Genomic DNA, 22,338 nt, shown 5'->3' with positions numbered 1-22,338 from the left:
TTAAATCGTTTGTTTTTGGGGTTTAAAAGTGATATTGAATGAGGTGTCTCAAGTTAGCAAGAGGCCAGGGAACCAGAATGAACACTAGGGAAGGGCCGTTTCCGGCCATCTGGGGGGTTTGTAAAACCAAAAATTTTCTTGTACGCTCCGCTCCAACCGATGGTGGCGCTCCGCTCAGATAGTCGTGCCTACAACTTTCAAAATCCATATCAATCGCAAAAGGTGCTCCCCCCCCCCCCCCCCGTTCAAATTCCTGGCTACGTCGCTGGTAAGATGCAAGTAATGTCTAGTTTGTCAGCAGAAGTCAAAGAGTTGTGTATCTTTCTGCATTTTTTTTTTCCTGGACATGGCAAATTTCCTTGGGGCCGGGGCACCAAAAGTTAGAGAAGTAGACATTTCTAACGTCCGTTTGGGCAACAGTAGTACACAAACCTATCAAATTCTTCTGGGCAATTGGCCCTAACTTAGGCCTACTCGCACCGGTTTTCTGACCCGTTCTTTTTGATAACTTCCTACGTACGCCGCGTTCCAGCATTTGGTCCCCATTGAACCAACAGAGTGACAAAACCACTGAACCAAAATTAGTATAAAACTATGATCATAAGGAATTTAAGGGCATGCCAAAGCCTGGCAAAGAGAGCATTGGCATTATACATAAGAAGACAAGCAAGAAAATCGACCAGCGTTAGTCTTGAACAAAATATGCACGCTAGTTCTAAATAAATAAAGGTGGGCTAGTTTTGGAGATATAGGCACGCTTAGACGCAACTGGTTTCATAAATGTTGAAAAAGCGATAGCCTATATACAAAATTAATATCAACATACTGCAAGATGAAATCGGTGGGTGAAGGTAGGAGTCATACCGCTACCTCTTAAGATTTCGGAAAAAATGTATAAGCCTACATGACACACTGACTACTTTACACGGAAAGACGTATCATTTTAAAGCGCGGTTTAATTTAATTTATGAATATTTGACTACTGCCGATAGTACCTGACGACCTGCATGAGACAGCAAAAACCTCTATAAATTTATAGAAATTAAGTTATTTGAAATTATAAAAGAAACCCCCTCACAACCCCCCCCCCCCCCACTGGTTCCGTAATCCCCATTAACTTTTTGTCCCAAATTGGTTGGAGGTTTTGCAATGGACAAACGAAAAGCTGACGTTGCCAGATGCTACTAGTCATTAGATTTAGGAACACTTACCTCTATATAATCAGCGGATGCCATTCCGCGTTTTGTGGAAAAAATGTATGTTTGTTCGAAAATTTTACACAATTGGATATTACTCAAAATAACATTGCAAATTAATCCAACCAGGGAATTGTTACTACCTTCTGACTAAACTATAAGACAAAATTCTGGATTTCACGAAATGTTTAATGTGCAAGAAGTAATGGCCCTATATCGCTTCTGAACATCCGCGGCAAAGACACCTTTTGTCATATTTTGCATGAATTAGGTGCAAAAGCCTTCAAAACACTTCAGTTTGTTTTCTTCAATTTTCTTATTTGGAATGACCATGCAACATATTGCTTTGGTATTTTAGTATCGAATAGCATTAACAAATATAGCAAAATCGTTTTAGAAATTAAATTACTCAGTTTGTGGGCCTACATTGCAAAATAAACAAACATTAAATTCGTTTCAACTTCTTTAAGGATAAATCATCAATAACATTACAGTAGTAAAACGAAGCTTTTCAAAGACATCTTCCATGATGACGTCACAGGCAAACTAGTACGATTCGCCTCATGGAGTACGAGAGGGTTTATTTTGTTCAAATGGCTTACCACCACACAAACGCATCTATTTGAGATGGGGTTTTCAACTAGCTAACAGTAATAGTTATTAATTTTATGTTTAAGTTGGGGTTTGCAACTAGCTAACAATAAAATTTATTAATTTTTATATTTGAGAGGTGGTTTCAAACTAGCTAACAGTAATATTTTCTCTTACATGTTAGTGCGACGTTATCTGCCACAGGAATATCCCTTTAACATTTTTTTGTCGCACGTGATGGTGGTGGCGCTAGGTAAGTTTTAAAGAGCTACTGTATTAGATGTGTTCTTTTAATAAATCATAACCAGAAATGCCGACAGGTTTGGTAATTCTGCTGCAACCTTTCAAAAACTATGATATCATATTTATAAAGGATTTTCCAGAGGCCGAAGTTGAAACAGCAAAACTGCTGCAAATTTTCTGTAGCTTTAGGCTAAACAATACCCTCATAGCATTCTGTATTATGAACATATGATTTTCTTTTAATTTTTGTGATATTTTGCAGATGCATATGGCAAAGACAGAGTGGATGATGACATGGAAATATTTTGTTTTTGTTTGCCAATCATACATCTACAGAGGAAAGAATATTTCTACAAAATAGATACATTTTGATGACATTCTAAGCAACAAACACTTTGAAAGCTAAGTAAACATTGCAAATGTATCAGACTATCAGGTTTCAAGGATAAATACATCTAGGTTATATTGGCCTAAGTAAAGATTTTGAATAGCATTCCCATATATGACATCACAGCCCACTAACGGTGATCAAACTTTCTGGAGTAGCTAGTAGCCACCAAATTATGTTGGACACTCAATTAACCATATCTTGGGATAGGGGCAAAATATTGAGATAGAGTTTTCAAATATAGCAGAGTGGAATGTTTTTTTCTCTTCAATGTAAGTTTTAGGTTGTTTGTCACCAAAGAACCATTGTTGTAACTATGCAGAAAAGAACACACACAAGAAAATATATGAATTGTATACAAAATAAGTTGACATTTTATTTCTTCACATGCTCTTACAAAACTGAAACAAACTTTCCAAAAAAAGCTGTACATGTCAATATGAGAAATTAACAGTAGAAAGTCTAGCATAAAAAGTGCAACAAATGATAATAAATGTTAAGACAAAAAGGAACCTTCTTATTTACATGAAAGTCAAGAAGTAAAATACTGCTGGCTCCAATCAGCTTACTGTAACCTAACACAAGATGATATAAATGTCTGAGGATATTTTTAAATATCAGAAGTGGCAAATATTCCTAAGATTGATCGTTAACCTGATTTTGTGATATATGTAGAGTGTCAGGCATCTTTGTCCAGTTCTGAGGAATTGGGAATGTTTAGTGTACTACTGTAGGAGTAGGCTACACATCTTGTTGTGTTTGCTACATGTGCTCCAACTGGCCAAGGAAATTATCTTCTTTTTTCTTTAGAGTTCAACCACAGAACTTTTCTACCCTGAGTCTGATTTTGGTCATCCCATCCAGTGAGAGTGGTAGAAAGGAGCTGGAATGTTATGCCTTCTTCTTTAGAAGGCATGGCAATTGTAAGCTCTCTTGCGCACCAGTTACTGCAATCACCAATTACTTCTGCACATCTTTTAACATTCAGCTCTCATCGAATCGAAGATGATAATGCTTCATCTTTCCATCTCTACTACGACCAGAAACCCACCTTGAGAATGAATAAAGAATGCAAAACAAATTCAGAAAGTTTATGTGCACAGTGGATCAAGTGAGTAGTTACAGACTAATTTAAAGTACATTCCTTAATGCCAAGAATGGAAATATGAGAATGTTCAAGTTGACAGAGCTATAAACCATTGCTTATATCTCTATAGGACTATAGTTTGCATTTAAGATTTTCACATTCATGTTGAAAGAGATGGCAGGACAATGATAGGCTTTGAACTATATCATAAGTCAATACTAAATTTGCATGTTGTGACACATCATGTAGGCAAGTTTGAAACAATTATAAACTGGCTACTTTCTGGTGAGTAGCAGCAAGGAAGTAAAAGCCTGCTTGACTGAACTATGCACATTGCCTTCATGAGGAGATCATTTGAATGTGGTCACAGACATGCAGTGCATGAATAGTGGCAGTAATAACGACAGTGGTGAATAGCTGTGCATTCATTATAGTTACCACTCACACTGTGAGTCGCAGTAATGCTACTAAACTTAACCAATCAGAAAAAAAAGGGTACACAGTTTTGATGTTGTTAGATACAGTAGCACTTAAGATTCTTGTCTCGTATTTGAAAATTCACACGATGAGGAAGGTGGTTTTTGAAAACTTGGGGTAGGTTTAAAAGCTACCCAACTGTACTAGTACGTTCGGTCACATTGCAAAATTGACACACTACCTACCAATACTCAATAGTGGCTTCATTGTAGTGACGTCATTCATTCTTAGCCATAGAAATCAATTTCTATGTTCTTAGCCTACTTAATTTAATGTAGTGTGCATACGAGGACTAAATGCGCGAAATACTGTAAATTTAACGAGGCCTACCACTGATAGGTTTCCTTCCTCTTTTCATGGGCATCTTGTTCGCGTCGAAAAGCTTGAAGAAGTAAATAAACTGAATTAACCATGACTGATATAAAAGACACAAGCGGAAAACCCTCAATGAAAATGAACAGACAAATAATACAAATAGAAGGCACGTACAACCAAAGTGCTGCTAGCATATTCAGTTATGTACATAAATTCTCAACAGTGTTTTTATTTACCGGTGTAAAGTTAGTTCCTCATTCCGCGTTCCTCGTTCGACATTCACGAATAAGTAACTGCTGTACACATGATATACAATTATAAAAAGCCGAATGCTTCCGTGCGAGATGATCAAGATTTGATCGTCGAAGAAGTACATTTTAGTGTATTTTCCAAAGATAATTAGGGTTCAGTGATGGATCATTTGAACTCTCAAGACGATGTATAAAATTACCACAATGCGTCTTCACGGTCCAAACAGTGCTTGACCAATTCACATGACCACTTCACCATCACTTATTAAATAGATGTAACGGAGGCACGACAAAAGGGCCTAATCAGGTCAAGCACACTTTGGACCGGGCAAGACGCATTATGGTACGCTTCTACAATGTCATTAGAGTTCATATGGCCCATTGGTTGGGTGGAAGAAGGCGTGCTGGTGTTTTATTAGGGCCTAAAAGGGTTTTTTCAGGTCCCTTTTACATTCATTTAAGAAGTGATGATTTAATTAGTGGTCATTTGAATTGGTCAAGCACTCTTTGGACCGGGCAAAACGAATTGTGAGCCTAGATTTCTACATCATATGACCCATAGATAAACCACTTTTACTTTTGGACCGAATCTTGAAAATCTTGTAAGAAAGCATTCGTCTTGCCATAGGTCACAACGGTTACGTTGATACCATTGTCGCATAAGTAACTGAATAGGTAGCAGATACTCATTTACGAATGTCGAACGAGTAACTAACTTCACACCGGTTTGTTTTCTTTGTCAAATACCAGATGATAACATAGCGTATAGAAAGGTACGGTATATGTTGAGCCTAGGCCTAGTCTTTACTGTATCTAGTCAGCCACAACAAATGTACAGTAATACACACACACCAAATTGTAATCACTGTATCTGTATGAACTGAATAACGTAGCAGTAGGTTTGAGCCACCTAGGACCTAAGAAGGAGAGATTTGAATGAAAATGACGCATACAATATCCGTTAAGCTTGCTGGTAAAGTGGGAAGAATCCGCATTGAGGGGACTAACCTTGGAAGCAAAATATCCGATTTCAGGCAAAGGGTTCACTCTGTCCTAACACAAACAGAGAAGCAGGATGTACCTGACAAATTTAGTGAGTTAGACAATATAGATCGTACTGTATAAGCTACAACAACCCTAGGCGTAGACTAACGTAGTAACTAACAGATACAGTACTAACCCATTTATATTGTACAGAACTTAAACTTAATACCAGTAGGCCTAACAGTATAATAATATATAGTATTGGTAAATTCACAATATAGAGGCCAGTAACGTTATCGGTAGGCCTAATGCCATAGGCGTAGGAGCCTCATTTGATTTGGGGGGCTGTAACGACTTGCCCGAAAAATATAACCAAAATTTTTCGCGCGCGTTCCACACGTTAATGTGCATATCATATAGGCATTCATCAGTTATAACATCACATGCCAATAACATAAAATCATTTTCCGTGTTATTACCCTTTCATGTTGGTTATAATTATTGGGGAAGTCGTTACAACAATAATGATAATAATAATAATATAAGTTTAACCATTGATAAACACATTGCAAATTATTCTTCTTTCAGTACTGTAGGTGCCAGTGGCGGAGCTAGGGGTATTGGTCAGGGGGAGAGAATGGTCTGTAGGGGCGCTTTTGACACTATCTAAGCGGAGCGCCATTGGTTGGCGCGGAGCGTACAGAAATTTTTTGAGTAAGATACTCCCTAGATCGCCGAAAATGACCCTTTCCAGGGCCTTGCTAACTTGCAGATAAATGAAGAATAAATAGGTGTCATCGTCATTTGTCAGAAAATTGCACCAACAAAATGTGACAAATGTCAATAGGTATTTGAGAGCGCAATGAAAAAGTAAATAATCGCGAATAAGTAAAAAGTGGTAAAAAGCTGAAAAGAGCGCCAGCAGTCCATTTGAGTCCGTCAGGGGGGCATCCGCCCCCTCTGACTGCATGGAAGCTCCGCCACTGGACTAGGTGCCAGAAAAATTCTCAGCATATTGCCCAAATTTTCACCCCAAAAATTAAAAAACACACTGCAAATTATTATTCTTTCAGTAGGTGCCCGAAAAAATCTCAGCATATTGCCCGAATTTTCACCAAAAAAATTGAAAAACACATTGAAAATTATTCTTCTTTCAGTAGGTGCTCGAAAAATTCTCAGCATATTGCCTGAATTTTCACCACAAAATTGAAAAACACATTGCAAATTATTATTCTTTCAGTAGATGCCCGAAAAATTCTCAGCATATTGCAGAATTTTCACCCAAAAAAAATGAAAAACACACTGCAAATTATTATTCTTCCAGTAGGTGCCCGAAAATTCTCAGCATATTGCCCGAATTTTCACAAAAAAATATTGGTTGGGGGGGCTGCGGCCCCCCAGCCCCCCACCCCCCCGCCTCCTACGCCTATGCCTAATGCCAATGGAGATCCAGCTGATTTTGCTCTGTGGATTAGTTCTATCCTATTCCATCAGAAATAAAAAGAATTTTACTTGTAAAGGTTTGGTGTTATACTGCATTCATGAAGCAAGGAAAGCTTTCCATCACTTATGGGACATCTTGACCATATTGCAATGCAATACCTGATAAATTTATGCCCTAAGTAGGCCTAACCTTAGTAAGTTCTTAGACCTGTGCATGCTTGCCTTCATTTCAACCATCTCTCCCTATACTCCCTCCCCCTCCCCCCCCCCCCAAAGAAAAAAAAACATCTACCAATATGTCCCAACTACCAAGTACATCTATAGGACCTGTAAGTTAAATCTTTGAAAGAAATTTCATGGTTTTAATACAAATTGTTAATGTGTGATTTTCTCTACAGACCTAGTATATTGTGGGAAGCTCTTAAAGGATGAGTCAACCTTAGAAGAGAGTGGTGTGAAGCCTGGAAGTACAATACATATTCTTAAATTGAAACTAGCCGAAGAAGAACCAAAGCTTGGTATGTTTTAGTAATTCATTGCCATCATCTGCTATCAATCATTTCTCACTGTGACCAACACCTACGGTACCACTACATTGGAGAAGGATGACTTTTTGGTCTTCTTCACTCCTGTTGCACATACATACATGTCTCAAAGACCAGAAAGGTCCTATTTTGAAATGATACCATTTTCAAAATGTATTTTTACAATATCTTATGTATAGAATTCTAAACAGATGGATATGGTTTGAATATCATGTTTACCTCAAAGGTGGCAAACTTTTTATTTCTCTCATCAGCTTACCAGGATTCAATGATGTTGGAAGTGTCTTTAGAACTAACCACATGAATTCTTCAATGTTGTTTTTTATAAATGTGGTACATAGCCAATGAAATTGCTACGAGGCTCAGTAATTAGAAATGCCTCTGAAAGATATAACTAAATTTTCTTAAAAATAATCTTACACAAAATGTATATGATATGCTTACATTCCACAGACCCGATGGATGAAACTGACATCCGCCAACTAATGACAGCCCTCCATGCCGCACTTTTGAATCCCAGTCACAGACAGGCTGTAAGTTTCTTGTTTTCGGGTTTGACATTCCTAACGTGTTGCAAGCCACATATCTAATGAATCAACCTGGTGACATTAGTTTTTTAAAGGAGATCTACAATGGATTATGTGACTGAGATAACTGTCATGATCACATTTACCAAACATCCAAGAATATATATCTGCTTTCATTTGGAAGGTATCACAGATTTAATGTTCCTCGTCATACAAGAAGACTTGGTCAATTGTCTAAGAGATGAAAAATTGGAGGGCGTGGGGGTGGGTGGAGGATAGGGTAAGCAACAAAAGAAGTCAAATTGAGTCATACTGATCTGTGAGATCAGTGTAGTACTTTAAAAGTAGTTACTCAGCTGATGTCTAAATTCTTTCTTCATTTGCACACAATTTTATGACCCCAGATTGCTTACGTGATAAGTAAACTGTAGAAAGTTCTTAATCTATTGTAGAGTGCCAATTGTTCAAAACATTGTATCTTTTTTGTCTTAAACATATCAACACATAAATCAGCCGTACAAGTATGCTCATTTTGTTTACTCATGAAAAGGTACACAAGATCTTAACCAGTGCAGAAACTATTGATAATATCATTGCTGCTACACCTGGGATGTCTGCTGACCATGTAGCTGTATGTGAGTATTTCAAATCTATTAGTTGTTCTTTATAGAGAGAAAATGCACTTTTTTACAAAATCACTTTCTATTAGTAATGCTTACATAGCCTAGTGTGTCTGATTTCTTATGTTTATTTGTTATTTTAATTGATCAGTTTCCTATTTTGATAGGCTTTCAAGTAGTTTCTGTTTCATATTCCCATATATGATGTGGATGTATATATACAGTACAGTATGTATGTACTGTAAATATATTAGTACTGTAAAAAGTTCATAAATAGTTATTGTGATGAAAACAATCACCTAGGAAGGTTAAGTTCTTAGCAAAACACTGTAGATATGTAAAATTCTGTGCCAGAATTTGCTACAGTATTCTGTGTGATCTGGAGAATCAGATGGTCAGGAACATTCCGTTTTGGGGGGGCCAAATCAAAAGTTAAATAAATTGCGCAATGGACTGGAGTATTGCAAAGCTACTAGATATGGAGGTCGGTATATATATGTATATATGTTAATATATTAACCTACACTCACATATCTGAGGAAAGTTGAATGGCATGTAGCTTACACTTCATGTCTGGTGGCAGTTGTTGTTAACAGTGTACAGTTAGCTTATATTCTTTTTTTAATTTGGAAGATTATTTCAGATGACAAATGGATGACAAACCCACTTTTAGCCCTTTCATAGGGATTGAACACACAATAACCCAAAACATTAAGTTTCATTTTGTAACTGCGTTCAACAATATTATTAACAATATACTTTTCTGGAGATATACATCACTTGATTACCTAATTTGTTTTTAATTTTATGCAGCAATGTTGCGAGATCCTCAACTCCTTGTTCAAGTCGCTGACCCCGAAAATGTCAGGAGGTGAGTGGCTGAGACAAAGTGTTGGAATGTTTCACTTGGGTTACCGCAGATTGCTCATCATGCGTACTGTGTCACACAGTTATGTCGAGTACATGCTGGGGAATAAATTGCTACAGTATGCAAACCTGGCAAAATACTATACAAGTGCATATTTATATAGCATTTTTGTTAATCACAGAAACCATATTATTTTATAAGAGAAAGTCGTAACTGCCTTCAACACTGCTACACAAAATTTCAATGTTAAATCATTCCCTGCATACTGTAATCCGTAAGGCTATGAATGTTCAAAATCAGATAAGAAAGAGTAAGAATAAGTGATTGATATGAGCCCCCATACATGTTGCAATTGATTTGATAACAAGCAACCCCTACCAATTTGTGGTCTAATCATGTTCGTCTATTGGGTCACACATTTTGTTTTATGTTGTCATGGTAGCATTGTCAGAGAACACCCAGCCATTGGTCATGCTGTCATGAACATTGCAGCTTCTGTGAACGAGGAAGCTGCCCACAGCTCTAGAAGTGGCAGTATGCTTGGTCAAGACCCACACTTTGGTAAGATTTCTTCATATCAGACTATAGTTTGTTGTGGCTTCTACCTGTAAAAGAACTATCGGCATGGATTATCTTTGTCACTCAACTGTATGCTCAAAGGTGACTAGATGTCCCCCATTGCCCGGGACAGTCCCTTTATTTCATGGACCGTCCCCAGATACTTTCCTTGAAATGATTTTATTCTCCATGGGATGTTGTTGTAGGGTATGCATTTCTCCTTCAGTACTGTGAAAGTGTTCAGATGCTTGGTGTTCACTCCCAGCTTCCATTAGGGTGGTGGGTGGTGTTAAGTGATTGCCCTGGATCAAGATTACCAACAAGATTAATGTTATTGAAACATAAATTTATTTTAGATGTTACACTCAGGTATTTCAGGTTTTGGTGAATTGTAATTTTTCTTCCCCCCTTTTTTTTTTAGTAAGATTGATAATTTTCATATAAAATGTTGTTTTGATGATCCTAGCTTCAAATGTGGTGTCTTTCAAAATTCTGAAAAGTAACTGTTTCATTTTCTTCCAGGTTTATTTTCTGATGCTACTGCAGATGAAGACATGGATATCTCAGAGGTAAACTTAACCTAATAGTGGTTATAATTTAGGAGTGTATTCCTTTAAGCAGCTTTAAAAATATTCAATTTTTTTTATTTTATTCAATTTTGTATGAATTATGCAAGTATATGTTTCAGTTTTGTTCACTTAAATTTTCTTGTTTGGAATGACTATAGTTAAGCTTATGAAATAAACTGTTTTGGTTTTTAGTATTGAATAGCATTTACAAAAATAGTGGTTTAAGTTTATATCTAATCTGGTGTACAGGAATTTCATAATGCTAAGAGGCACAACTGTTTTGGGGTTGTTTTTTTTTAGGTTAGCGGTAATGGCAATCTCTCTGATTTAGCTTTCTGGTTTAGTATTATCCTCCAACTATACAATATCATCAAACTTTGATCAATTATGCCAAAAGAAGATAGATTTGGTTCTTGTAAAGGTCTAGAGGTAGAACTGAGCAATTTGACCACTTTGCGATGTGATTTTGCATAAATTATTTCCCAAATGTTATAGAGAGAATGTAGACATTGGATAATTCACAAGAAGTAATTCAAATTTCCTGAAACGTTCTGTTGAGTTTTCTTATTCCTTTGTTAGATCCATATGCCTACTATTCTGTTTTTGTTTTTATTCTTTCTTGAGCCAAAAGGTTCACCTTACCTATGCAAAATTGTTTTCTCACTTCCCAAATAGGCTGGACCGTCAACTGCTTCCGGTCAAAGGTCCCAAGGTGGCATCACAGCTGCACAGTTGGCCGCAGCTCTGACAGCTGCTGGAGTGGGCAGGGGTCCAGAGACAAGAGGTGCAAGCTTACCACAGGTATGTTGGAGTGTTAGGAGTGTTAGCTCAGTGGTTAACGCCGGTGCCTTTCAATCATAAGGTCCCGAGTTGGAGTCACTCCAAGATTAATGTATGTCGTCTAGTTACAGAGTTGTTGACAATTGACAATTCATAATCATGGACGTTAAATATGAATCTAAGAGACTGACTACGGTCTGCTTGCAGCTTTGATATTGCCAATGATGGCTTCTATGCGAGTACCTGCTTTGCAGGAGGATCTAAAATACATACATACATACATGTACTGAAAAGTGAACCTCATGGTGGTGGAGATACAACGGACGAAGTGCTAGTGTGCTTTGTAAGTTGTCATTGTAATGGCTTCTCTTTATAAGAAAAAGCAGTTTTGTGGCGATGGGTTTTGGAATAAATACCTTGCACTTAGCGCTGCGTAGTTTCTTAATTGCCTAGTTTAGTAACTGGATTTTCAACATGGTAGCAGTGTAGTTTCCTCTAGGTGTACGTGAAAGGTTTTCTCCCAGTGGAAAGTTTCAGATAGATATATGGTGTAAGCATTGTTTCATAGCTTAACTGTTTAGAATTTGTTTGTCCCACGTATCTGAAGGAAACTGTAATTCCTTCATCCGTTATATGTTCAAGTGGCACCATTTTCTTGTTTTGATGACTCTTTGCAACAATTGTTTATTCCTTGACCTTGGCAACTTCGAACATTGTTATATGTGAGTATGTATGTAAATTTTCTAATTTTGTGGTCCTTCATAGGAAGTTTTAGATGACTGGGAAAAATTCCAAGGGCTAGCTTTGGTCTCTCCTTTTGCTTGAACAAGTCTTTTGTTCTGTCGTTGTAACTCATTCAATACACATATATTTGGTATAAAACCATTAATAATTTGCTCAGTTGTGATGATCTTACCCATCAGCAGTATCTTGTCTTAACAGTTGATCAGCACATTGCATATATAACTACTGCAACTAATGTCATCAGTCCTTAAAGGAGTATTCCTGTTAAGCTTAATATTTCCCCCACTAAAATATCCCTTTCACTGTACAAACTTTGGAGATTTTGGAGACATTGCTGCTCTAGTTTAAAAATACAAGGATATCTGTGGTAATCAGTACGGAAAAGCATCTAATATAATATCCTGCACAATGTTTCATTCAACACTGCCCTTTAATAGACTCCTTACTTTTCGAAAAGTATGTCTTAAATGGTCAAATTGGCTTGTATGCACCAATCTTGTCTGTTACTGTTAACTTTTTCATTATTGTATTTTTTTTTTTATATAGACTGGTTTTCTGAGACCTTTTGAAAGCACGATGACAAACCCCAGCGATCCATCGACCTCTGCCAGTTCCGACTCTGCATCTGGGAGTTCCTCCTCCACCAACGCTGCCGCTGCTGCTGGTCGCATCACCAGCTCCATCTTACAACAGGCATTAGCTCAAGCGATGCAAACAGCTCAGCCAGAAATAAACAATACTCTTACTACTGCTGGAAGCAATGACAGTTCAACACCAAGGGACTTCACTGTAAGAATGAAAGATTGTAGTTTATGGCTTTATGGATGAATATAGACACTTTATTTTAGTCTTGTGTAAAAAGTAAGAGGGCCTGACGTTTCGATCCTAGCAGGATCTTCTTCAGAGGCTGAATGACAAGTTACAGTAACAGAAGGACAGTGTATCTCCTACCTCTCCTCCCCCTGTTGGTTTCTGTCTTCTCTCCATCTACTAATCCTCATACATCTTTCTCTTTTTGTGTTCACCCTGCTCATTAACCTGTCTGTATTCTGTGTGTGTATTTGTCCCTTCTGTTAACGTAACTTGTCATTCAGCATCTGAAGAAGATCCTGCTACAATCGAAACGTCATGCCCTCTTACTTTTACACATTCTCTTACACACTTTAGTGGATAAGCAGTTTGCTAACAGTTTTGTGGATTTTAGTCTTGATAGTTTATGGTCTAAGAAGAAAGGAGAAACATTTGAGTGCTAATTATGTTTCTATAGGCATTCCAAGATATATTAAGCTTTAAAATATGCAAAATCTTTGAAAATGCTTAGTGATGGATTATGGCATTGGCTCATCAGTGCAGGCATTAAAGTTAATCCATTGTTTCATAAACTCTGATAACTCAACCGAACCAGTCTTTTCACTTCATATTAAACAACAAGGATATAAATTATCAATGTCATTTCTCCTTGACAAATTTGTAACGCTTATACATGTGTCACGAGGCTATAATATTCTTTGTGTTTTCCCATCTAATTTCATGTTGCATCTGAGGAACCAACTTAATGGCCTATCTATTAGACTATTTAGTGACATTAATTACTTAACCTCAGTGTTTAAAAGTTCACTTCCTCAAATAAGTGTTATAGAAGTAAAACTTAGACAGATAGCAGTTGTTAAAGGTCTGCAACCGGATTTGCAAGGGGCTGCAGTAGTGATGGCCCTTCCATCTGAAAGCTCATTTTTCTTTTCATGACAGGTGCAACTTCAACAGTTAAGAGAAATGGGAATCACAGATGAAGCAGCGAGCATTCGAGCACTTGAGGCCACGGATGGAAATGTCGATGCTGTCTTACATATTTTCTTTGACGGAGATATATGAAGGAGAAAGACTTAACACTGGATATAATTTATTAACTGCTTGAACCATTGCCATGGATATGGCTAGAGGCATCATTTTAAAAAGAACCTGGCGATTTTCTGGTATTTTGTATGCTTTTTATAGAGGGGTTTACAGTACATATCTACTGTAAATGTTACACTGTTTGTGACCTGCTTGAAGCCAAGACTTGAAGTTCATGTCCATCTGCTGAAAGCTTTGATTTTTGGGAAGAAAGCAGGACTTTTGACTGGTGAAATTAATTTGCTTCACGTCAAGAAAGATCACAAGAGGCGGACATTCAGATATTTCATCTAGTCTTAATCCTGTCACATTGTAAATTAACTGTGATTGTTGTAAATTTTGATGGTAGATTCCTTTTGATAGGTTTATGCAAATATCATGCTCATTGTCATGTGTAACCCTCCTTTTTTTGCTTGTCAACAGAGAGTCAAAGTGTTGTAGAATATGTTTGAAAGTATGTACACAACACCATTACTGTACCTATGAAGTTGTTACTCATCATTTACTGTTTTGTTTGGGCATTATCTGGCTTTTAAACGAGTGAGTAATATTATTGACATGCAGTGTTTAGTTCATTTTCTTACCAGTAATTTTCTCTCCTTCATAGTCCTCAGCAATAGATCGTTTCATAATGCTGGCACTTGTTCAAGTGGTTCATCAAGTAGTAATATTATTACCTACACAATCTCAGTAAATAAAATAATGACCTACAAGTTTATTGCACATTTTTATCTCAATACATTACATGTATAGAGATATTGTAACAGTAAGTGGGACTTTCTCTTCTCTTAAAAATTTTTCAGCGTCTTCAAACAAAGTTCTTTTTCTCTGGAATTTCCAGAGCAAGAATATATCATATAGACCAACAAAAGTTACTATTTTTTATTCCAGAATTGTATCTCATTCTGTGATTTTTTCACCGATTTATGTCCAAATCGGGCCAATTTGGACTGAAAACACACTTTGTCACACCTGTTTTGCACACGCTCCAAAACTTATGTTTTATGAAAGAGAATAGAATAGAACTGTCTTTCAACAGTGGTATCGTCTAAGATAGGGTCCTATGTATTATATATTTTATTAAAATTTAAAACTTCCATTTGTTGTTTACAGGTAGGTATTAATAAGAATTTTACTACATGTATATGACATTTAATGGCTTTTATTTGCTTTATTTGATGTTTAAATGATTTTTCTTTCTTAAAACAACACTGAGCTGCCGCCCCTACTTTTAGTAAAAAGGTCCGTTTTTGATGATTAAGCCCCGCCCCCAAGTCTGTTTTGTAGCAGATTGGCTATGACTCATAACAGCTACATGTTAGATATACGAAAATGGCTACCCTCGCGAACAATTTTCTGTTCTGTAGTTAGGTACGCGAGGTGTTAGTGTATTGCATGCTAATTACATTCTGTACTGCTGAATTCTACGTAACATCCATTTAAGGATAGTACTGGTGTAGTGTTCAACCGATTAACCTAATCGGAATCGGTACGAATATTGCATAATCGGTACATAATCGGTATCGGTAAAAATTACGTGGAATACCAGTTATGTCATACCGATTATTCAAAAACATATGGAAGGTGAAAATATCATTATTCAAAAACATATGGAAGTTGAAAATATCAACTGATGAATTAGGTTTGTTCTTTTACTACGAAATATTAAAAAAAGGCACCCCCTATACGTCTTTCACAGTGTATACTTTCATCAAATTAGGCTGCCAGGGACGCCGATTTTGCTTCCTTCGTGGTTATTGGCTGCATATTTCTTGGCACAGTAAGCATAGCAACAATAGCAATTTCGCGAATTCAGGAATGTGCTGGACAGGGTAGGAAATAAGCGGGGGCAACGGGCGATTCGCCCTCGCAAGTGCTAAAAAGCCCTCCTAAAGCACAATTACGAGTGCGAAAAAGAAAAATGAAATATAAAAAAATCGCCCTCTTTATATCAGGTGTCTGTGTAAAATTAATTGTGACATGCGTTTGCTTTAGCTAGGAATTGCAGTTGCATCGCGAATCGCGCAGTTTTCTCACCCCGCATCAAAATTTGAAGCAGTGCGAGAGGGTCGCGCACAATCACCGGGAACTTCCCGTGGTAAATTACGGCCTGCAGTACCAGCGAAAATAACCTAAAATCCTCACAAATCTCCGACCACATAGTAGCCTTACTTCACACTAAATCAACTGCATGGAAATCTAAACTTGACATCTGTTTATTCGCTCTAGTTGTGTCGCAAATAAAAACTAAAAATATCCACGGAAACTGCAATCTTCGACCACATGTTAGCCTAACAACCACACTAAGTCAATGGGAAATGTAGCCTAACCATCGGTTTGCAAAAAAAAAAAAAAAAAAATGCGTAGCTTAGTTTACAACTTTCAATTTGCTGGAAATCGGCATTTGTTTGGAAGGTAATGTAAGTGATATGTCTTATAGAGGGAATGTTATATTTTATATTGGAGTAGTTTCTAGTTGTTATTATTTCTTTACATCAATCTGGTATTACATTTTAGAGTAATTTTAAACAAGTTACGATGGTACAATTTGCTTTTCAGTTTGATTGGCCTAAGCTTACACATTCTAATTGAACCTGAATGGAGTTATATAGGTAACGAATAGGTATGTTTAACTTCAAGTTCGTAACATTTCAATTTGTTCATAAACGGTATAATACTGAAAATAAGTACAAAATATTGTCGGAATGAAGGCAATATGTCATTAAAATTTACACTTTGGTAAAGATTGCAGATGGATGGTTTGTCTGAGATACTTTTTGAGATGGATATTTTGAGTAACTATCAAGCCATTAACAGGTGACATTTACGTCGAGGTGGTTAGGCCATTCGCTTAGCACAGTGCTGACTAGGTAGGATGTCATATCTCCGTATTTTGGAAATTTAAAAAAAAAAAATTTCTTTCCGAGAAACTCCAGAGGTAATTTGGTACATACAAAATGGTACCTTAGAGCCTTGTATAACAACGAAGCAAAAGGAAACTGGGGAAAATCACAACAATAATTGTTTCTGTCAAACTTTATTGCCGATTTCGTATAAACGGGATATTTTCTCATTTTCAAATAATTGGAATCGGTACGATTATGAAAAAATAATCAGCAATCGGTATTTTCTGTTATGCATAATCGGTTGAACACTATAATGGTGTTCAGGTAGCTTTTCAGAGCAAGGGCCATGATAAGTTTGTTTGATTGCCCTTCATGTATTTTGTATAATTACGTATACACATTCTTGTATTTCTGAAGGTTATTTACTGTAGGCCTAGTGCAATTTAAAAAAAATATATATATATATAGGCCACTAGGCCTATTAGGCTTTCAGTGATAGCCACATTAGCATTGTACTGGTGTTCAGACAGCTTTTCCTAGGAAGGACCAGGGTAAGTTTGTTTGATGGGTACGTATAAAAGAGGAGCCGGCCATAGCATCACAACTTTGATAAGACAATAAAAATTGTATAAGGTTATGTTTTATTTATAAGGATATAGGCCTAAGATGTATAAGGTTATAAGAAGTATGTTTAGCTTTCTTTTGAACCTGTAATGTTTGACATCAAATGTACAAAGAATTAAAATAAAATAACAAAATGGAGAGGAACTGAGGTGGCTATTAGGGGAAGAGGAGGCCACCCATCACTTGCATATAAAAACTTGTAATCTTCTTTTACATTATTTTTTCCAAGTCATAAATCCATGAAATCTTCATATCCGAAAAATTGAGATGGAAAAACGTGGGTTGTTTTGATATCTAGAAGTGGACACAGTTTTGATGGTAGTCACCACTACAGTCTACATTAACATACAGTAGGTCAATAGGCCTAGCTCTCAAGGCAGGCATCAAGAATATGGTCGAGTTGTTCGCCTCTTCTACTTTGGCTGTTGTCATTGACATCAAACTATATGACCAAAAAGTCCAACAGAGACTGACCCAAGATGAAGGATACCACATGAAAAACAAGTTCTTAAATATTCTATGACATTACTAAACCTTGCAACGTCGTTCTTTCGACTAACAGGCAATAAGCGCTAAAGGCAAGACTAGCAGGATAAAGTGTAACCTGCAGAGACTATTCGTGGCAAAGTAGCAAAAATGCAAGTTATATATTTGTTGTACCATGATTGATATTGATAATTGTAGAGACAGAGCAAAGATTTGAAATTAGGAATCAAAATTAAAACTTCCAGTATTGAGATACTGCATCATTGATGCTCTTGTTTGCATTGTTGTATTTATTTGTATTCAGATGATATACTGCTATATATCTGGTGTATCGAATATAACAGATACATACAGGACCATGCAAAACAGTTAACTTAAAACTTAATACTGTATGTAACCCAATGATTGCAGCTTAGCACCCTAAATCAGCTTGACCCCCTTCCTCGGACTAAAACTCTTCGCTGAAGAGTCGCCAATATGATGAGGATGAAAGTAGGGTCACCAAGCAAAACAGTTTCATTAGCAGGGTCCTAGGAACAGGTACCAGATTGAGGATGAAACTAGGGTCACCAAGCACGATGATTTCAATAGCAGGGTTAGCAGGGTTCTAGCATACAAATACCGGATGGTTGTTTTCTTTTACAGTCATACTGTATTTTAAATAACTCTCCAGAACAACACCGATTATTTATAAGGACATTCTCTCTGTAATTAATGTTCCATCAGTAATGGCTCTTAAGGCAGCTTGTGCATTTGTTCATCAAGCTTATCAGTCGTTACAGTATGGTAAGACATGAACTAGCCCTTTCTTACCTAATTCAACATTAGCAAGCGAGTAGTTACTCAGGCATTCAATTCTACAATATTGAAAATACAAGCTTAAACAAAAATGAATGCAAGTAGCCACTTTCACTCTATAATAGTAATAATGTTACAGAAATCATTCATGACTAAAATAATTGGAAACACTACTTTAAGTTTCTAAGACCCTTAAATGATCTTCAAGGGATATCAGGAAATACTTTTTGAGTTTGCTTTGAAAGTTTGAAAATTTATAAATTATGATGTCATAGAGAATATCTAAACAAATGTTGTTTATGCAAGACCTAGATCATCTTGGAACTTTTGTAAGAATTGATAGATAAAGATATAAAAAAAAATCCTGGATATGAACTCAAAAATAACAAACATTGCCATAAAATAAGGTAGCAAGTTAAATGATGGCCATTCACATTCCGACATTGACCAGCGTTTAAACTTTCCATCAAGATATTTATACCTCTCTGAATCATGCATGCTACGTTTCACACTTTACAATACCATCCTGCAAAGTCAGAAGGATCAAATCCATCAGGAGAGTATTCCTCAAACAGTTATTTGCTAATATTTTGGTGTACTACTGATGACCTTTAAAGCATTTAATATTGTTACTCTCGATAGATACTACCGAACACAATTTCAAACTTCTCTCTGTTTAAAATCCTTCCAAAGCGAGCAGAGAACAAGAGGTACCTGTTAGTGCTGTATCTCCTTAGTTTGTTTATTGTATCTTTATCTTCTCCACAATCTCTTAATGGAATGACATCAGAAACTGGAAATGTCAAGTCCTTTCTCTGCCCCCAAAATGTCAAATGAGAAACTTTAACACGTGTTTCATCTCTGCTGAGGTACATCATTCCAATCAACCGCCTGAAGAATTCTCCAAGAGCATAGAGCATTGATAATGCGAGTGTAGCGAGCATAACGGTCAATGATTTATCTACATGTTGAATAACCTCACAATATTCCGCTAAATACAAAGCTGGCACAAGGCTCACTGTCAGAACCGTCTGCCCAAGTTTTAATCGAGAAAAAATTCTCATTGGCACAATGTACGGAAAGTGATAAAATGGAGAAAATTCTTTTTCGCCTGTGGAAGTTTCTGAATATTTACATTGTCGTGGTGTAAAGGTTTGAAGAGAGAAGGGTCGAGATGAGGTACACATCTGGTTGCTTTGCCTTCTGTGACTGGATCTACTGCCTGAGATGACGGGTAATAGTTTTGATGAATGGTAACATCTTGAAACACTATGTGATTTCACTATGTGGGATGCCAACCAAAGGTGCCTTAAATACATGCCAGCCATTTGTACAAGTTTTGTTTCTAGGTGCTGATGCAAGCCTGCTGATGTGTCGCTTGAGAAATGAGATCAAACTGGCACTTTGTGCAGGTCAATTTCTATGAACATATCCGGCAGCTATGGAGTAAGGAAAAGAAAAAATTCTAGTATGTTTTAACAATTTCATGTATAGGCAATCTATACAATAAATCACAGTTTTATACAAATAAACAGACTGTGGAGAATTCATGTGAGTTTCTATTGCCGCACAATATATATGTAGGCCTTTAGTTGTAGTAATATTAAATAATTTATGCTAGAACTAAAATTAGTAATTGGTATGAAGACATGATCCTGCTCTTTCTTCACTTAGTCTTGCTTCCAGAAAACTAGTTTTCAATTGGGGTGGTAATTAGTTTAACCCTTTACATTCATGTCACTATACAGTAAGGTAATGGTACTAATTTAGAATCCGTACTATAACGCTATTCCCTGCCCCTGGCTAGCCCTAATTCCTAACCCCTAACCCTATTCCCTACTTCCTAACCCTAATTCCTAACCCCATTCCCTACTTCCTAACCCCTAACCCCACGATTCGAAGTAAGCTTTCCCATTCATATGGTACGGATTCTTAAGTTAGGCCAAGGTAACTGTAGGCTGGTGAGGTTCAATTGAACTGCATAAATTGTTCTTAACTCATCTCCACAGGACTGAGCAATTACCTCACTACAAAAGAAGAACTTTCAAAGACATTGACATATATACAGAAAGGGTGTTCAATTGAAAAGGAAAGTAAGCTATGCATTGGTATTAGATTCACGAAATTCACATGGCGCTCTCTAGCCTCTAACTGACAAATCTTAGGCTGCGTAAGTTTAACCAAATGCAATAAAATTACTGAGGACTTAAAAATATTGCAAGTATAAGAAGATACCAGCCTTCATCTTGGTTGGTTGAATTGAACGTAGACGTGTCATTAACATTACCCCACTTGAACATGCAGATAATGTACCCTACTGGCGAATTGTTTGTTTTCTTGGTAATGTTGTGGGGAAGTATATTAGTTGAATTAGCCCTTCTTAATTGTAACGCGATATATTTGATTTCAGTAAATCGTTGAACAATAACAATAACACACGGCTAACAGTTCAACTGTACCTTCAGATGAAATGCACAATGATCATGCCCTCTCACATGTGTTCCAGGTGTTTTTCTCTCAACAGTAAGTAGGACTCCTATTATTTGAGAATCATAATCGTAAATTCAATTTAACTGTCGTCAAAACCACAGGCGCTCCCACTGCATTGTACACTGTATAGCACACACAGCCTAGCCTAGTGATCGATACTAGGGTCCTAATTTTTAGTACAGTATTGTATATTATAAATATTCGTTTAGATGCCTACACTACCTGTAGTCCTAGCCTAAATTGTAAATACTGAGCGACATACGTTGGTAGCGCATGTGTTCAAGTATAGCCTAAGCCTACAAGTCAGTAGCCTAACAGTAACACTACTACAACTTCAAGCAAAACAGGTTCCCCGACAGTTCCTGACTGGAAGTTGCCAAGAAATAACGTTTGGCCTTACTGTTTAAGTGTTTTAGAAGCATCACCAAACTGTATTACTTTTCCTATCGGCACTTTTGTATCGTAATTTCAGGAAGTTTTTGCAAGGATCTTTCATGAATAATTACACAAAGTGATTGCCAGTAGACCTAGCCAATCCGATTTCAGTCCTAAGTTAGGCGTATGGCTGTGCCAAGTGTACTGTATATCATACAGTCAGACCTCAGTCTGAGACTGCGGAATTAAATAGCTACTGTAGCCTATGTATGAGTAGCATAGAGTCCCATAATGAAGGAGCTATGTCAGTCTGCGCTATTGTAATGATCTTATAACCATAAAGATGTGCATAATATGTTACAATATGAAGTTTATGTACACTTGAAGCTCAGGTTAAATTAGTTTTTGGTTATACTTACTCTGGACAACTATGTTCTCAATGATCCTCTGATGACCCAGTCGCCTCTCTGACTATTTCAATTGACAAACTCAACTCTCCAGTAATTGGCCTAGACATGTGAGGCCCAGACGTGTTAGCTGTATATTAGTTAGCCTGTATACAGCATGTACGAGCGAAAGTCACTCTGCAATGACACCAGTGGTTGGCTGTATACTACTGCCTACCAGAGATTTTACGTAG

General features: G+C 36.9%; 3 protein-coding genes and 1 long non-coding RNA gene across 8 annotated transcripts in view; 2 read left to right on the top strand and 2 right to left on the bottom strand.

The window, feature by feature from the left end:
• Positions 1-2,765: 2,765 nt before the first annotated feature.
• Positions 2,766-5,144, bottom strand: LOC139979069 (uncharacterized). Its single transcript, XR_011797073.1, has 2 exons — positions 4,313-5,144; positions 2,766-3,469 (listed from the first exon to the last, which is right to left on the bottom strand). It is a non-coding gene; the product is annotated as an uncharacterized lncRNA (long non-coding RNA).
• A 206-nt stretch (positions 5,145-5,350) lies between these two features.
• On the top strand, positions 5,351-14,802 carry LOC139979061 (ubiquitin-like protein 7). Its single transcript, XM_071989709.1, has 10 exons — positions 5,351-5,641; positions 7,374-7,493; positions 7,974-8,053; positions 8,598-8,682; positions 9,481-9,538; positions 9,978-10,096; positions 10,616-10,662; positions 11,338-11,463; positions 12,733-12,975; positions 13,936-14,802. The coding sequence occupies exons 1-10, from the start codon at positions 5,485-5,487 to the stop codon at positions 14,056-14,058; spliced, it is 1,158 nt and encodes a 385-aa protein (XP_071845810.1). The 5' UTR covers positions 5,351-5,484; the 3' UTR covers positions 14,059-14,802.
• A 360-nt stretch (positions 14,803-15,162) lies between these two features.
• On the bottom strand, positions 15,163-21,447 carry LOC139979068 (transmembrane protein 186-like). 5 transcript variants are annotated; one of them, XM_071989723.1, is made up of 2 exons: positions 21,293-21,447; positions 15,163-20,272 (listed from the first exon to the last, which is right to left on the bottom strand). In XM_071989723.1, exon 2 carries the CDS (start codon positions 20,159-20,161, stop codon positions 19,463-19,465), a length of 699 nt encoding a protein of 232 aa, XP_071845824.1. In that variant the 5' UTR covers positions 20,162-20,272; positions 21,293-21,447; the 3' UTR covers positions 15,163-19,462. The 5 variants fall into 5 exon arrangements, with proteins under 5 accessions (XP_071845824.1, XP_071845823.1, XP_071845820.1 ...); XM_071989722.1 differs by lacking the exon at positions 21,293-21,447 and adding an exon at positions 21,121-21,249; XM_071989719.1 differs by lacking the exon at positions 21,293-21,447 and adding an exon at positions 21,073-21,216.
• Positions 21,224-22,338, top strand: part of LOC139979049 (coiled-coil domain-containing protein 171-like) — a 28,164-nt gene continuing 27,049 nt past the window's right edge. The window contains exon 1 of the mRNA XM_071989688.1: positions 21,224-21,356. The gene's annotated coding sequence lies outside the window, so the exon portion shown is untranslated. The remainder of the gene's footprint in view (positions 21,357-22,338) is intronic.

Source organism: Apostichopus japonicus, chromosome 13 (assembly GCF_037975245.1).
Source record: "Apostichopus japonicus isolate 1M-3 chromosome 13, ASM3797524v1, whole genome shotgun sequence".
Classification (NCBI taxonomy): Eukaryota; Metazoa; Echinodermata; class Holothuroidea; order Aspidochirotida; family Stichopodidae; genus Apostichopus; species Apostichopus japonicus.
This window is presented reverse-complemented; position numbering and strand designations above follow the sequence as displayed.

What these genes read in the sequence shown, in the direction of transcription:
- LOC139979061 (XM_071989709.1), top strand. Translation starts at nt 5,485, where the DNA reads ATGAAAATGACGCATACAATATCCGTTAAGCTTGCTGGTAAAGTGGGA. An exon ending in CGAAGAAGAACCAAAGCTTG is followed by an intron (nt 7,494 to 7,973) that starts GTATGTTTTAGT and finishes TACATTCCACAG; the next exon opens with ACCCGATGGATGAAACTGAC. An exon ending in AAGACATGGATATCTCAGAG is followed by an intron (nt 10,663 to 11,337) that starts GTAAACTTAACC and finishes CTTCCCAAATAG; the next exon opens with GCTGGACCGTCAACTGCTTC.
- LOC139979068 (XM_071989723.1), bottom strand. Translation starts at nt 20,161, where the DNA reads ATGGCTGGCATGTATTTAAGGCACCTTTGGTTGGCATCCCACATAGTG.